The sequence below is a fragment of the Fulmarus glacialis genome, unplaced genomic scaffold (genome assembly GCF_000690835.1).
Source record: "Fulmarus glacialis isolate BGI_N327 unplaced genomic scaffold, ASM69083v1 scaffold17132, whole genome shotgun sequence".
Classification (NCBI taxonomy): domain Eukaryota; kingdom Metazoa; phylum Chordata; class Aves; order Procellariiformes; family Procellariidae; genus Fulmarus; species Fulmarus glacialis.
In genome coordinates this window covers 9857-27361 of record NW_009196099.1, presented here as the reverse complement: position 1 = coordinate 27361, position 17505 = coordinate 9857, and the positions used below count along the sequence as shown (strand labels likewise).

Below are 17505 nucleotides of genomic sequence, written 5' to 3'. Positions count from 1 at the left end.
GGGGGGGGGAGGGGGCAGGCAAGAATAGCCACCGAGTGTCTCATTTGTGTCTCTCCAATCTGTTACACTGTGCAGGGACACATATACTGCTTTAAGGTATCATTCCTGCAAATGGTAATTTGAGAGTGTAGGCATACAGTATTAATGAAACAGAGTACCTCAGATGACTGCATAGGTTAGCAGATCTCGTTCTGTCCTTACGGCTGGCGGGGGATGTCCTTACGGCTGCCGGAGCAAACTCATTGCGCATTTTCCTATCGAGGGGAATTGTTTCTTGCCATATCTCTACAAAGCTACAGTTGCGATTTAAAAGGTACTGTAAATCACCATCAAGATTGGTTATAATGGATTATGCAACATACTCTTCTAGATAGGGGCAACTGGTCCCGCTGAGTACTTAGCCTTGCGAAGACAGTAAGATTAGGCAGACTGGCAGGTGGGAGTCTGGGGAGCAAGGGAGTTACTTTAGGCTGCAGGGGAAACACCAGACATGGCAGGTCAAGGTCATTCATTGGTGTTCTCCGCTCAAAGCAGAGATCTAATGTGGGTATTGGGATGAACAATGTCAAGTCATACTTGACAGATAAATAGTTAACTTTGAGGATCACACAGGATGCACCAAATGATGGTCCGTGAGGGTGCTAGAACACAGCAGACAGAGGCTTGAAAGACCAAGGAACCATATTGGTTATTATTGTACAGTTCAATGAGATTGGTGTTGCTTTTGAATGGTTCCTCTTAGCTATTTACTTAGTAGTTCTTGACCAAGAAATACAGGATGAAATATGAACACCAGAAATAGGAGTCTACCCAATGTTCCCGTGAGATTTGTGATCAGACATTCTTCTTTCATAAGAGAGCACCTGGGTTATTCTGTCCAGACAGCATCTGCTTCTTCCACACAACAGTTTTTATTTTTGGTTCAGAGTTGTTAAACACCTAAGATGCCAAAGTACTTGCTGATGTGAGAGACAAGTCCCTGTTAGTCTGCCCCTCCTCTATTTTCGCTAAGAGCTGCAAGGAGTGAGAGAAGTCTGTTGCTCTGCTTCTTCTTCAAACCGTCCAACACGCAACTCTGCTGCATCCACAGCTTCCCCAAGAATCTCCATTGCACTATTCATAGCTTCCATGCTGGTACCAACTTTAGAAAAACACTGTTGAATTTCCTCCTGCTGATACTGTTTTTAACTCTGAGTAGCAGCACAAATGCACTGAGGCTGCTTATCTGCACGTCTTTCTTAATTGCATTGAATTTATACAGGAGTCACACTAGGTGTTTGCAGCTACTAGAAATTATTTACAGTGGACATCACAGTTTGTAAGAACCGAATGTAGGTCCCCTTATTCCTCTTGGCATGATATCTGTTTGTCTGAATTATATCTTTTTAAAACACTGCTGGAGGTCCAATTTTCTTACTTTCTGACCCCATTAGCTGTTGGAAGGAGGGTTAAAAATATACAAAAGTGTGGATATCACTCCCAGATTTGTAATAGAAAGAAGATTTATTGCACACTTTGATTGTCAGTGATTTCTTCCCTTTGATGGCCAAGGATAAGAGTTTTCTATCCATGTTTCCTCTTGAATCAGTAGAAGAGTTCAAAGTATGTGCTTACCTTGTGGCATGGGCACAATCCTGGAAAAGTGATGAACATAACATTTAACGCTTAAGTAGCTTAAATAGCTGGCACTTAACACTTCCGATACAGCAAAATTGGGAAAGTGGTTGGGTGTAAGGATGCCTTTTTTAATTTCTGACTAGGAGTGCCTGTGGGAGATTTGTCTTTTTCTACCACATTGGAGATTGTTTCCTGGGTTGGATAAAGTTATGAAACTCCAAGGAGATGGGCACCAGTGCAAGCTACTGTATGTATTTAAGGAAGCTCCTCCAATAGAACAAAGCTGCCATTACATGAGCAGTGCTAACCAGATTATATACTTAATGAAATATCAAGGCATTTAATTCAGAAGTAATTCTTGAGGAAGCAAACCAGGGATACTGGATTTTAGAGGACGTCGTCTATGCTACGCTAAGTCTGCGTTTCATGAATAGCAGTAACCAGCAATAACAAGAAGCCATTAATCTTTACAAGAAATTTAGTGGAAAATTCTGCATCCCTTTGCTGACTGCTGACTCCTGTATCTGCTCCATGTTGTGTATGTGTTGCATGTGCAGAGGCAGGTGTGAGCAAAAGGGGGGCAGGATGGAGATAATAGCCTCTGCTAATCCCTCACTGGCATAATGTCCATTAGGAGTCAGTGATGTAAATTAGAGTCGAAACCCTGCTGTCTCTCTTCCCTCAAGGTCACAGAACCAGCTCCATGTGTCCACCAGTCTTTATCCAAATGCAGCTTGTTCATAATGGAGAAATACAACCTGAATGTAAATCTGATTTTTGCTATATTGCAGACTGGTATGATACATCGGTAAGATCTATGCTCATTTCCCCACTCCCCTTTCAGATGCCATAGGAGTATTGGCAAACCTGAGATGCAGGTACCCAGGCATGGCTTCAAAGTGCTCCTGCTTCCCAGCATTGCAGAAGAGGGATATGTGTTCCTCTATAATTTGAGGTTCTCATAATTATGCTCAAACGAGACATACAAAGTAGATCGTACAAATACTTTCTGCCGTCTTGCTTCTTTACTTTCTCCTCATCCACTCACCAGCCCCCAGAGAGTTCAATTATTTTAAGCTCAGTTATTTTCAAGTATTTTCTCTCTGATTTGGGCTTTTCTGTCTGGAGAACCTCTGGCAAGTGTAGCCCTAGGAAGGCACTTTCATGTAAGCTGTCTGTTACTGAGCTGATCCTCTGGCATGCTAGTCACAGGAAGATGACGGCCACCCCCCTCGCAGCATCCTCCAACAGCCTTCTGCTGCCCTGAGTCTTATTGCTGGTTGTTCTCCATGAGACTGTGGTGTGCCGAGTCCCTGAGCTGTACCGAGCCGTACCGGTGTGAGGGCTGCACAAAGACAGCAATCTTGGAGTCTAGTCTAACGTGTGATGCTACAGATGGGTTCGGCAAAGCCAGTGGCAAGGGGTAATGTTACAGGCAGCCACATCCAAAGGACTTTCCCTCATTGCACTCACAAATTGCACTCAGCCACTTGGCAGGTGATGCAAAACTGGGAGGAGTGGCTGCTGCACCAGATGGGTGTGCTGCCATTCAGGGCTACCTCAGCAGGCTGGAGAAATGGGATGAGAGGAGTCTCTTGAAGTTCATCAAAGGGAAATGCCAAATCCTGCACCGGGGGAGGAGTAATAAATGCAGCAGTACAGGCTGGGTGCCGCCTGGCTGGAAAGCACTTTGCAGAGAAGTACTTGGGGGTTCCTGGTGGACATGAAGTTGAACATGAGCCAGCAGTGTGTACTTGAGGCAAGGAGGTCAGCGGCATCCTGGTCTGCATTAGGAAGATCATCACCAGCAGGTCAGGAAAGGTGATCCTTCCCCTCTGCTCAGTTCTGGTGAAACACATCTGCAGTGTCAGGTCCAGCTCTGGGCTCCCCTATACAAGAAAGACATGGACATACTGGAGTGAGTCCAGCAAAGGGCCACAAAGATGATGAAGAAACTGGAGCATCTGTACAAGGAGAGGCTGAGAGAGCTGGGACTGTTCAGCCTGGAGCAGAGAACGCTCAGGGAGGTCTTAGCAATGTGTATAAATAGCTGATCCCCCAGGCAGAAGACAGAGCCATAGTCATCTTAGTGGTGCCCAGTGACAGGACAAGAGCCAATGGGCACAAATAGAAATACAGGGAATTCCATCTGAACACAAGAAAATAATCTTTTCTTTTCATTGAGAGGGTAACCAAGGACTGGCACAGGTTGCCTGGGGAGGTTGTGGAGTCTCCATCCTTGGAGATATTCAGAAGCCATCTAGACACGGTCCTGGGCGACCAGCTCTAGGTGTCCCTGCTGGAGCAGGGGGGTTGGACAAGATGACCTCCAGAGGTGCCTTCCAACCCCAGCCATTCTGGGATCCTGTGAAATATTTACTACACTTTAATAATCTTATGTGGTTACTCAAATAGCTGCACTTTCCTCTCTCCCCTCAAAGTGAATCTCAGATCTCTGTGTTACATCTTTACAGAGAGATTTTTCAGAAGGAAAAGTTATATACCATAACTCCATTAATTATGAGTCATGGGAACACTTATTTTGAACGGTTTGTATTTTACCCTGTTTCAAAGTTCTCTTTAGTTTAGAATTACTTTTTGGTTGCCATCAGAATTGTTTTGGGTTTTTTGCCCAAATTGAAAATATGTTTATGTTATCAAAACAAATGTCATTGTGGGAAAAGAACCAAGCATTGCCAATGTTTTTCATAGCAGTAATATTTGATTTCACTGGTTGGGTGTCTGGTAAACCACTTCAGAAGAGAAAATGTCATTCTAACACATGCACGTACACACACACACATATTTGAATGCCCACGTATTTTGCCCTAAATCCAGGCTATATTAAATGTTCCTGCGGAACACGCCCAGGTAAGGTATGATCAATACAGCTTGGGCTATCTGTTGCTGGTACTTCTCTAACCACACCTGTGGAGCTGTTTTGAAACAAACGATCTCTCAGTAAATATATCTTACGACCAGGTCCCTGAGTCACCCTGCAACCTGGAGTCTCATCGTCAGTATACAAGTATATCGGGTTTTTTATGAAACAGAAAAGAGAAATATACTGTATGTCTCGCTGTTGTTTATTTTTTCACATCAAAGCCTTTGAGGTAAAAATAAATATATTTCTTTTTCTGAGGTAATATTTCACTCAGGAGAGAGCAATCATGTTCCGACTTCTCCCTCTTGACCAGTAGATGCTGAAACAGTCTGAAAAGTAGAAGATATTATAGACTATGTTGAAATAAGTCTGTAACATAGTAGGAGGTTTTTATTCAGGAAATTCAGTGAGTTCAGAAGTATGGGGCTGGTAGACAAGATCTGCAGTGGATTTTAATATATTTTTATATCAAATGTATCATATTATTTTATATCGAGTTTACATGCCACGTCCTCTTTTTCTTTACAGGGTATATACCCAGTTACTTAGACAAGGATGAGCTATGTGTAGTGTGTGGGGACAAAGCCACCGGATATCATTATCGCTGCATCACTTGCGAAGGTTGCAAGGTAAATGGCACAGTGGGAAAGTGGGAATCAGAAATAGCTCTCCAGCTTCTCCATTATACAGACTTCCTGAACTGTGCTGTCAAATAAAACAAAGACAGATTAGAAGCGAATAAGAACATCCAGTACTGATGATAAGCCGTATCTGGCTATGCCGCTGCTCTTCATATGCATAAGGAATATAGTTGATTTTTGCAGTGTTTGCTTCTGAAAAGAAAATGAGAAATTTATATTTTTGTTGCTGCTGTTTAACTGTTAGCTTTTATGTTTCCATTTTTTTATGTTTCTTTGGCCGTGTTCTCAGCCAGTGTGCATCAGCATACTCCCAGCAACACCAGTGAAGTTGTTTATGCAATAGCTGAGATTCTGCCTATGGCCATGAAGAGTCTGTAGCGATTAACAGTGTTCCAGTGCCTCTCATCGTCACTGCGAAGAAGCAAAAATCAAAATCCCTTCCACATGCTCATACAACAGTAACATCCATCACTTTGGGAAGCATTGACACCCAGTTTAAAAAGTTTCAAAAAAATTTTGACTTCTTAAACTTAACCATATTGAAATGTGCTTTCAGCCCTAAATTGCATCTCCAAAGCTACATGCAAAATTAAAAAAGAGATTGCTTTGGGCAAGTAAATAAAAAAAAAAGTTTGAGTAACACAATCAGGCACATCTTACATGATTTCACTGCCATAAATTTGCCTGAATAGCTTGAGATTCTGTAAGAAAGCTATTCTTTCCTGCAGAAAATAAAAAATTACTATGTTTTTCTAAACAAATGGGACCACACATGTCACGGACTAGTGTCATGGGACTAAGCCACAAAAGTCGTATTCTGTTCATCCCCAAAGTCTGGAATATTTGGATCTGAGATTTGGGGTTTGGATTGGCTTTAGAGCTCCACATCACAGTAACTCTTGTGTTGAAGTAGTTCCTTCAGTTGTACAGCATTGCCCTAAGCTACGTTTATGAAATGCACAAAGACCTAAATATCCTATGTATAGCAGGTTTGTGGTAATACTCATAATGGTTTTATACACATACATACATAATAAGTATGAAAAAATATTTATATCTGAAAAAAAATGGAACTGAACAAGTGATTCTTACACATTTGCATCCCATATACCAGATGATAACAATACATAAAATGTATGAATATGACTTAATTCAGATATAATGAGAAGTAAGCGACACTGTGGCATTATGAAATATTTTTTGCTCCCAGCTGAACAGCTATATCTCTTGCCAGCTTTCCTACTAAGGTTTTTGTTACTCCATCTCAAGTATTTCTTTTTATGCCTACCAGCTATTTTAAAGATATAGCATACAAAGTCTACTTTTATCTTCAGATACAGTTCTTCTGTCTGATGTACAATTTAAAATAATGCTTATGTGCACAAGGAACTGAGCTAACAATTTGCAAAAAGTAATTAATTTCTTTCTTCTACTTATAGTTGGCTTACAAACAGACCGTTTTGGTTTGGTTTGTTTTGATTTGTTGTTCTTCTTGCAAATGTATTCATTGTACAAGATGGGGGTTTTTGTGTGGACAATTTCAACCCATGCTTTGGAGGAGCTGCATACACTCTTGAAGTTACATGATTTATCAGCAAAGTTATATGTAATCAATTCTCGATGAATTTGACATTTACTAGTTGCTTCCATTCAAAATCACTTTAATTTTGTAACAACATTAATCAGGGCTGACAGCCAAAAATTTGCTTTGGCAAGTGCTTTCATGAACAAAGCATCATCACTCATGATTTCTGAAGAGTAAATTGTAAGGAATTTAAACACAAATAAACCAACAGTGAGTTCTGATGTCACTGAAATGTTTCTCCAGACTGTACCCATTGCGTCTGTTGCTATATAGGTGCATAGTAAAGGAATTTAGGAAAAGAGTAGTTGCCTTACAATAAAATGTGCTTTCTTTTATTGATGAAAATAACACTTCTGTGATGAAGTGTTTGGACAAATATAGAGAGCAGCTTCCTTATCTCATTGTATCTAGAGATGGTCAAAGAGGGTTTTTGCAAAAAGTTTCTGAGAAATGCAAAGAAATGGGAAGATGAAATGTGCTGGTCCCAACACAGGTGGTGAAGAGCCTTGCCATTGTAAAGCTAGAGCTACGTTGTCCGTGCAAGGTTTGGAAAACGGAAGTTCAGTATCACTTCCTGAGATTCATCAGAGATTTTTCCATCTCTCGCTGTAACTAGAGATTACCCCGTGTCCCTGGTTGTCCAGAGCCATCTTTGATCTTCAGGGAGTAGAGGGGCAGGTCCTGTCTCTAGGAATTCATCACAGGGTTGAGAGTGGACCCAAATCCAGTTGTTGGGTAGATGAGAGTTTGAGACCTAATCCAAATCCCACATAAAGACATCTTCCTTGTGATTTCCTGGATTTTGGCTCAACCCAACAGGTCCCAGTCTTGCAAAGGCTCACACACATCCTTTGTGCAACTCAGTTGAATTGAGATTTCAGGTCTTACCATTATTAAGGAAGAAGGAGTTGTACGCTTAGCTCGAGCTGGATCCTGTAAGAATTGTAATGAGGACAAGGCTCTTTATTGTCTTCACTAGAGTTAGGAGCTCAAGCTGAAATACAGACTTATCCGTACATCTTAATTCAACATTCTGTGTTAAAAGAAATTACACACTGCTATAAGATTTTGCTGGGTGTTATTTAACATGATTAAAAACAGACCTTTCGCCTAGTGAAGTGAAGAGACTATTCATTAGATAAAATGCCAGCTGAAGAGACTATTCATTAGGTAAAATCTCACTTGAATTTTGCCATTGTTTTTGCTGAAACCAAAGCCATTCTCAGTGGCCTCAGTCAAACAGGACCAGGGTCCCAGTGTGTTCTCTGTGTCAAGGTGGCCCCAAGCTGCATTGCTGAATGTAGATGGTCTCAAACAATGGTGAAACTTGAAATTAAAATGAAGTCTAAATTTCTTGCTTTACAGCCTATCTTGTTCATATCTTGCCATCTTGGGAAGTTTATCCAGCTCTTGCGGAAGTCAATGAAAAAAGTCACATTGAAATTAATACCAGGATTAGGTCCATAATGTTCAGAGACAAGTTGTATCTGATTTCTTTACCTGGGGGCCAGGGTCTATGGGGTGTATAAATTAGTGAATTCAGTGGAGCTACATTAGTTTGCATGAGCTTAGGATCTGACTTCATATCCATGTTGCAATTGGCAATATAGATCTATATTATGATAGATAGGTAGGTAGGTAGGTAGGTAGATAGAATGGATTTATATAGAGAGGGATCTTTATTGATGATGTTTGTTTTGAATACAGAGTTTTGTGGTAAATACGAATTAAATCCTTGTCTCAGAAATACAGATAATTTTAAAATTATGGATCCATTATTTAGAACCAAACTCAAAGATTGTGTAAATTGTGTTTGCAAAATTCTAGTCTCGCCCAGATTTGGTTGGTTGGTTGGTTGGTTATTTGGCTGTGATGGAAAAAAAGGAGTAGAACTGTTTGTTCTTAATCCTTTAGTAGCACATACACACCACCATTCTTACTATTTGCAGAAGCTGCTCTTTAATTAAAAGTATGTATATGCCTCTTAATATCCCTCAAAATGATTATGTAATTTAGAAAGGGGCTCAAAATAAACTCTCTAGTTCAAATACAAAAAAAATTAACACACAGAAGCATGAGACTTCAAGAAGACATGTAGATAGTATTTGTCCCTCAAGACAGCATTACGTATGCCTTTACTTACCTAAGATGTCTATATGTTTTTAATTTTTAGGGAGGAAGTGTTTTGTGAAACTCAGAAAAGAAACGCCATACACTATAAAACGGGTTTGTTCTTTTCCTCTTTGAGAGTTTCATGGAATGAAGTATGTTATCTTGCATACGTAGGTACATTCCTACCAGACCAAAGTGGCTCCCAATTTCAAAAAAATGCACAATGCTAATGCTTTCCAATGTATTTATTTATTTCACTTAGGGTTTTTTTAGAAGAACCATTCAGAAAAACCTCCATCCAACCTATTCCTGTAAATATGAAGGAAAATGTGTGATAGACAAAGTAACACGAAATCAGTGCCAGGAATGTCGCTTCAAAAAATGTATCTTTGTTGGCATGGCAACAGATTGTAAGTATATTCTGTTTTTCTTTCTTTTCTCTTTTTTTTTTTTTTTCAATGTGTGTGTTTGCTTAAAGTATGTTGATTGGTGAAGATTGTTAAAGTAAGAGCAGAACTGCCAGCACTTTTTTGTTTTTAATAACTTCTATGGGGGAATTATGCTTATTGCATCAAACCACTTTCATAAGGCTGTAATTTTTTATTTATCCTTCACCAAACTGCACCTTCTCCTGGTCTTACCAGGCGGAGTAACAGTAGGAATGTTCACTCTTTGGAGGAGAGGAGGGAGAAATGCATCTGGATGGACACTTTGCTTGAAAAAAATACATCTTGTTTAGAAAATTCTGGAGGATGTGAAATTGAATGTCGTTGTATGAGTCATCCTGCAGTTGTTTGTTTTATTTTTAGCCCTGAAGAAGTTATCTACTGCGAAGAATTCGACTCTCATTCTAAAGAACTAGAACATATGGCTGTAAGATTAACCCTTAGGGGTCTTCTTTTCCTGCCGTTGCACAGGGATTTACACCGATAACTTCAATTAGTGCAATTGGGGGAAGTCACGTAAATCCTCCTGTGCATTAATGTTAATGGTTGTTGCCGGTGTAATCCTCTGCAGAAGAACTGGCAGGAAAACAGGCCCAACAAACAACAGAAAAATACTGTAACTTAGAATTTTTCATTGGTAATGTAATGTATAACGGTGTCTTCTGTCTAGAGGGAAGTAGAAGAAATGACACAATTTCATTTTAGCCAGGTGGACCTTCGGGGGCAGGGGGGGCTGGATAGCTCTGGGTCACCAGTTCTCCTCCAGCCCATCTGACGCAGCAGGCAGTGGTGAGCATCAGCCAGGTAGCAGCTGAGCAGGGTGAGAAGTTTCCCCGAGTCTGGTCCGGGTGCCAATACCGTACAGCTGGTGTGGCCTTCGTGGGCTGCACCCACCTGCGCACCAAAGGAGCTGTCACTGAGCACGGCAGACAGGCCGGCTACCCCCCCCAACTCCAGAAGGGTTTCTCCCGCCTTTGAGTTAAAATGTGTGAGCAGAAGCGTGTAAGCAGGGCTTTCGTTGCTCCTGCCCGCCTGCCACCAGCTGGAGGTCAGAATGGTCCTCCTCTGCTAAAGCGGGCCACTTCTGTTGAAATGGCCTATTCACGTTTGCATGGAAAAGGGGATAAAACCGTCAGTGGTGGTCAGAGATGTGCAGCCCTGGGGGCTGTGCGTCTGGCGTCACCGGGAGTAGCGGGGCTCTAGGGGAATGCTACAGAACGGCACCATTTGTAGGGCTTAAGGAAAGAGCCGAAGGCAGGTTGATCGTGTCATGCAACAGGTAGTTGAGCCTCCTGTGAATAAGTACTCCCGCTTTCTTAAATCCGCGTTACCTTCTGGTGGCTTACAAGAACACGTTCTACACAACTCAGAGCAGTGAGCGCGCTGATACTGCTTTAAAGAAAACAAAAGTGCGTCATTCCCAACACAGATTACTCCAAGTCTGTTATAGGAGCACTTTGTCTGAGTTCTCACAAAGCTCTTACATATTAGTTTTATTGGTGGAATAAGCCACTGAAGGCAATGGCAGTATACAAAACATTACCAAAAGGGTTAGTCGTTCTTTGCGATCCAGGCTTCTGAGAAAATGAAGTTTGGAGGGAGAAATAAGAGAACTGTGTCAACTGTGGGTCTTACCAAAGTGCTTCTTTACTGCTTAGTTAAGGTGTTTGTAATCAATTAGTATCTCAGGCATAGAAAAGACCAAAGTTCGGACAGCCTTGAGAGCTTCCTGCCATTTTTGTATGCTTTTTCCCCTGCTAGTGGTGTTGGATGACAGCAAGCGGTTGGCAAAGAGGAAGCTGATAGAAGAAAATCGAGAGAAGAGACGTCGGGAAGAGCTGCAGAAAACCATCGGGCACAAACCAGAGCCAACGGATGAGGAATGGGAGCTCATCAAAATTGTTACCGAAGCACATGTGGCCACCAATGCACAAGGAAGCCACTGGAAGCAGAAAAGGAAATTTCTGGTAAGGACTGTAGCCTTTTACACTGCTCTTAGAGCCAGGTTCCTTTCTTTCTTCTGAAGTCCCTTCCCAACATTGCAACCCCAAAGAGGATATATCTTCCAGTGTATTGACATTTATGAAAAATGGATTATTTTTATAGTTACTACTTGCTTATTCTTGCCTGAAGCTCAGTGTTTGATCAGACCATGTATTTCAAAAGATAAACAGTGTGTTGCTAAGTTAAGGCTTACCCAGCTGGATACTTCTAATGTGCTATGGTAATAAAAAGTAGAAAAATTGTTTCACTCCTGATTAACAACAGTAGCAGTCTATAACACATACCATATCTTTTTTTACATATTATATCTACGGATAGTTGTCTTTATTAGGGACTAGCATAAAACATATTGTAAGTGTTAAAACAATGTAAAGTTTTAGGTGAAAGCTGATGTTTTTTATTAATAAGTCGTGGTTTTTGCTTCCTTGTTCCGAAGTGAACACATTAATTAAAATAAATTTGGCAAAGAAAAGTGAATTTCAATGAAAGCAGGATGATACATACACTATAGCATTGGGATTGCAGACTACAGGACGACTTAAGTTTTCAGCCTATAATAAGGATTGGAAAATAGATGGTGATTTGTGGTGCTTAGCCTTAGAAAAGGATTTATTTGATTTTTCTAAATCGATTTTTAAAGGAAATAAGTGCAGAATGCAAAATGCTTATACAGCACAAAAGAGGGATCATAGACTGCATTTCAGGAATACACAGGGGTCTTTAACAGTCTGTATATATCAAATCAGATAGAGAATACTCATTTTTTGCAAGCCTAGGCTCCTACTGCCTAATTCACCATGGGAATCTCGACCCACTGTTAAATTGCTAAGAGAAATTATATATTCAAACCAGCTGATCCCTTTTATAATGTTTTGTTAATTCCAGTGGCACTGTCTAAATTTCTATATGAATGGCTGCATGTTCATAGTAGCGTGCTGTTGGGAAACCACAGCCAGTGATCGCTGGCCAGAAGCAGCAGAGCACTTTCCAGTGGTGCCGCACAGCAAGGTTTGCAGCGCTGGTTTCAGCAGACCAAGAAGCAGCTGCAATAGCGCGTTTGGTTACTTAGGCAGGAGTGCTGTTCTTTCAGTATCTCCTGGTTTGGGATAAAGCTTTGGGGAGCTTGAGGTTCGGGCTGGGAATGAGGACACGGGCAGAAAGCTGGTAGGGACTGGGCCACGTAAAATGTGGTCGTTGAGGGACTTCAGGCTCTGGAGACAGTCACAGCGGCAGCAGAGCCTCCAGCAAAGGGTGCCCAAAGGCAGGGCGTGAGGTGGTGTAACAACAGGGCTACCGGGAGAGGGGACAGATGGGGCAGAGGCAGGGCTGGCAGCTGTAATGGACGGTTCAGAAACCACCTGTGACTTCCACAGCCGGTTCCTAGGCCAGACCAAACTGCTCTCAGTGCAGCCCTTGATGCAGGGCCTCTGGGTTCTTTGCAGTGCTCACGTGCTGAAGCCCAGTGGTTTCAAGGCAAGTGTAGGGAGCTCACTGACACCTTGCAGTGAGCACAGAAGGGAAAGTCCAGGATGGCCTGCCAACCCCAGGTGGAGGGCTTTGAAGCTGTTGAAGAGCAAGAGGAGCTGGCCACACACCCCAGGAGCTGTGGGTCAGTCCTGAGGCAGCTGAAGCTGGTTCTTCAACAGCAGAAGCTCCTTTGAGGTCTGGACCTCTTTTTCTATTGAGGTGAGTTAGGTGGCAAGGGCTCTCCAGTTGCATGCCCTTCTGGAGTGTGTTAACTTTAGCTAGCGATCCTGACTTCTTTTGGCTTTCCCAAGAAAATACTGTGTTCTCTCTTTTTCTCCCTTACAATGTTATGTGTGGTTTTAAGCATTTGGTCTTCTTGCTTGGAAGTGATGAAGGTTGTTTATCATGAGCACACAGACAATGTGGTTTAGTTTCCCAAGGCTCAGGGAGGGAGGGAGCTTAGAACTGGGATTATTTGAGTTTTTTAGTAGGAACCATCAGATAATTGAGCCCAGTCCTCTTCATTGTTCCTTGACAATTGGTGCTTGCTTTATTAACGCATTGCTGGGTTTTTTCTTGAAAGAAGTTAGATTTGGATTCAGTTTGGTGACAGAGCTGTGGAAGGATCTTTTATGATGTGTTGCTTTAAAAAACTGGCGAGCACAAGTTTTTATTATAGACAGCACTTTCAGCACCTCCCCTGTTTAAGTGCCCTTATATAAATGTCATGAAGCCCATCAGTCTTAAAGGCCGTCTTCTCTGGGTGTTATCCAGTTTTTGACTCTCTAATATGAACAAAATGAAACCTCTGCATGGTGGTTGGCAGGTCTTTTACAACCACACTTAGCAAACAGAGCAACTTTGATATGTCTGTTTTTAAAATGCATGGTAACATTGTCAAACTGTCATAAAATCAGGTGAACAAGTTGAAATACAGTTGGAATAAAAAACATTCATCGCAGATTCTGCTTAAAACTATTTCATTTTACATCCCTATTGAAATCCTCAAAACATTACTTTTTTTTTATCTTTTGGAGAAGCCTTGGGCTGAAGTCATGTAGAAGGTGATTTTCAACCAAAATTTTACCCAGACGAGTTCAAATTCTAGTCACTTTATCCAGACTAATTTTCTGTTAGCCCATTCTTAGTCATCAGTTGTTTTAGCCTAGTTTTGGAAACAGGCCTTGGCAGTTGCCTGGAGCTCTGTGATACCAGGCAATCTGTTCTGGGGAGGATTTCAGAACTTTTGAGTAGGTGAAAGAGCCCAATTCTGCAAAGCTCTGAGCATCTTCTCGGGGGCAACAAGTCACCTCAGCTCCCTTCGCTTTCAGAGAAACTTGAGAATTCTCAGCACCTGTAAGAAACAAGAACACGCCTATATTTTTAAGCAAAAAATGCATAAGCTACACCCACAAAATACTCAGATACAGGCACAAGGAAGAAACTGCATGTGCACAAAAATGCAGCTGCCCACCCAGGATGGGTAGCAGCATGCCAGTCACCCATTTCTCTGTGCAGTCACCTCTTTCACAAATGCCTTACAAACAAATTCAAATTTTGTGGCGTAATGGGCATTACTTATAAAGTGAATAGTGTTATTTTTTATTTTAGCATATCTTCTGTCACCAAATAGGACTTTTTTAGAGTATAAAATACTTGCTCTAAGATAGATTGTTCCTTTAAATGTCTTTGTTTATATCCTTAGCCAGAAGATATTGGGCAGGCACCAATAGTTAATGCCCCAGAAGGTGGGAAAGTGGATTTAGAAGCCTTCAGCCAGTTTACAAAAATTATCACACCAGCGATTACAAGAGTGGTGGATTTTGCCAAAAAGTTGCCTATGTTTTGTGAGGTAAGAAAACTTCCTTGCACTCCTCATTTATATGCCTGTCGTTAAAAACTATTCAAAATACTCCTGGCATGGAACTAAAAAATTCACTGTGTTTAAAGTCAGAAAAATTAAGAGACTCAAAATAGATGGGATTAGAATAATCTGGATTTTTATGAGTTTTCTTTTTCCTGTGATTACTGAAATCCTGATTTTGTTCATCTAGAAGTCATCATGGTTCATTAGGGACTGGAATGTGTCTTTAGAGGTGGCCTTGAACAAAGCAAATGAGCAAAAAGAGACTGTCTAGAAGCATCTTTGATACGTTTAATCAGCTCTTCCAGCACACAGTTCCCTCTGTGCTTTCTGGCTCCTTGGCAGGTATAGTATTGGGAAGTTGGATCTACGCAGTAACAAATTCTTCAGATTCAGGAAAGCATCCCTTTCCAGGAATGGCACTTGCCTCATTGTATTCCCTAGGCATGCTTTTCCTGAACGGGGAGGTTGTGCATAAAAGAGTGTGTAAAAATAATAGATTGTCATTCCAGGTAGATACTCACATGTAAAAAATACAGTAAATAGACTCAAATAGACTTGGTTGCACATGAGGAATACAGAGGCCCTAGGCTGATCTCATTTATACCGAGGTATCATTTTTATTGAAGGACCAGATGCAATGGCTGATGATATTTTTCTCCTAACTTAAAAAATGTTATCAGAACTGCAGCCTGAAACAATGTTTCAGTCTTAATAATCTTAATAATTTTAATAATTTTAAGTCTTGTGAGTCCCTTAGGATCCACAACCGTGGGAGTTTTAGTATGGAAATAACCCCAATCGAGCCGTGGAAGGATGCCTGCCTGCTCGCTCACGCTGCAGAGCAACACTTGACTCTGCCAGTGAAATGCCAAGTGAATGACATTCAAAATGGGAGTGACCATGGTCAATGAGGCTCCCTAACTCGGGAACAGTGTTTCCTCCTACTAACTGAACGTCAGTCAGGAAGGAAGTTTAAGGGAGCCATAGCATTTTACTCTTCTGTGGCTGGCAGCTTTTCTTTAAGGTCAGTCAAGGAGAGCTATTTATGTCCTCTGGCACCTGCAGAACAAGAAGAGGTAAATATCAATAGTTGGCATAGTGTAAATAGCTCTCCCTAGCTAACCTCAGCATTGGCTCCATCGGCCAAGAAAGCATGAAATAGTGGCCAAGCATGAAGATTTTAAAATACAAGGAATGTGTCCATAGATCAAGAGGCCCCTGTGGCATTCAGTGTCTGAGGGAGTCTGTCTCCTCTGATTTGGCATTTGTTGGTGGGAAGTTGCAGTGACATACCAAGCGAGTCTTTTTAATTTAGAAAGCTTTGCCAGTCACACGCAGACTGCAGTGCCCATCTGACATCTCCTACCCCTCCTGGCTACCGTGGGCCCACTTGTGTCAGAGCCAGGGAGAAAGCATGCATGAAGAAGTCAAGGTGTCGCTGGGCATGACCTCTATAGGTTATGCAGCTAGGCTAGGACAGGCTTTGTTCACAGCTAAGTAAGCCACTGTGTAAACCTGACACCCATATAGAGCAAGGTCTGATGACAGAGTGGGGGACAACTCCTCATGAGCACAAAGGAATAGGACAGCTGTCCTCCACGTTGTCATATAGCTCCTGCTGTAGCATAAAGAAAATGACAAATGTTTGCTCCTTTTTGAAGGGGCACCGTTCTGTTAACTTTGTTTCAGTTATGGTTTTTAACCGGTATCTTTTTCTTAGAAGCAACACTGTGTGGGCTGTGGATTTGTTTATGAGAAAAAGCCCTCCTTTCTCCCATAGGACCTGCAGAGCATGTAAACATTATCTCAGTTCTTAATTTCCACAGAGGCTCAGGCTGAGTGTGTAGTAGATCTCTATGAAGGAGGGGCATGGCAAGGGGCATTCATGGCCACTTATATATTCACGACTACTTTTCGTTCTTTCTCTCTCCTTCGGACACATGTGCAAGCCAGCAAAGCACTGTGAGCGCCCAGCTTAGTTTGTGTGCATCCGTTGGCCCACATCTCAAAGCAAGAGTCTAATCCCAGAGTAATAGAAGTATAAGTTCATTTACTTCTCAACATTTCTGCTGTTGTTTCCTTCTTGCATTTCTTTCTGCTTAGAAGATGAAGGTTGAGGAGCATTTAATCAGTTCGATGTGACTTTAAGAGTCACCAGGCATCAGTGGTTCCACGTTGGGTGAAGCTGTGTAAATACTAGGTAGCTCAGCTCAGCTCAGCTCAGCTCAGTTCCACGGTGCTGCATTACACATATGCTGGCTGCCAGTATGTCCTGCACAGGTGAGCACCTCAGGTTTCTGGCTTTTGCTTTTTCTCCCTGCAGAGAGAGAAGGAAAGGACAACGTGTGGCAGATAATCAGTCACATTTGTTGACCCCACTCCTGGAAGGTGCTCTGGTAGCAACGCTCAACTGGTGAGCGTAGGTAGCATTGAAACCTGTGTAGTTGGGAGCAGAACTGACGTTCAAGCCCCCTGTCTTTGGTAACTGCTGCTACTGGCAGATAAGACCTGAGACTTGGTATCCGTGAAACAGGTGTCCCGTGTATCCTTCAGAATTAAGAAGGCGGGTTAAGGACGAGCATAGTCAGATCACCACTACCATAAAGAAGTTTTAAAAAGGTTCAGGTAGGAAGAGAAATTCTCATTGGTTTAATGGCTCACTAATAAAACAGCTGAAGCGTCACGAAGTATCTTCACTGCTGTTATCTGGCTGTTTCTCTTCCATCATTCTTCCTTCTCCTTAGTCTTTTTTTCTTTGTTTCGCTTTTCTTCTCCCTTCTCCCTTCCTTTCTTTCATGTCCCTTTTTTCTCTGCAGTTACCTATTCTGATATCTCTTCGTGGTTGCTCTCACACATATTTTCTTTTTTTTTTTTTTTTTTTT

At 41.8% G+C, this 17505-nt stretch overlaps 1 protein-coding gene across 2 annotated transcripts in view; it reads left to right on the top strand.

Annotated features, from left to right (window-relative positions):
• The window catches only part of LOC104072591 (thyroid hormone receptor beta), a 47406-nt gene that overhangs the window by 25937 nt on the left and 3964 nt on the right, over positions 1-17505 (top strand). For both annotated transcript variants that reach the window (XM_009572104.1, XM_009572103.1), the window contains exons 2-5: positions 5030-5130; positions 9102-9249; positions 11047-11252; positions 14462-14608. In XM_009572104.1, the coding sequence (XP_009570399.1) occupies positions 5030-5130; positions 9102-9249; positions 11047-11252; positions 14462-14608 (602 nt within the window). The remainder of the gene's footprint in view (positions 1-5029; positions 5131-9101; positions 9250-11046; positions 11253-14461; positions 14609-17505) is intronic.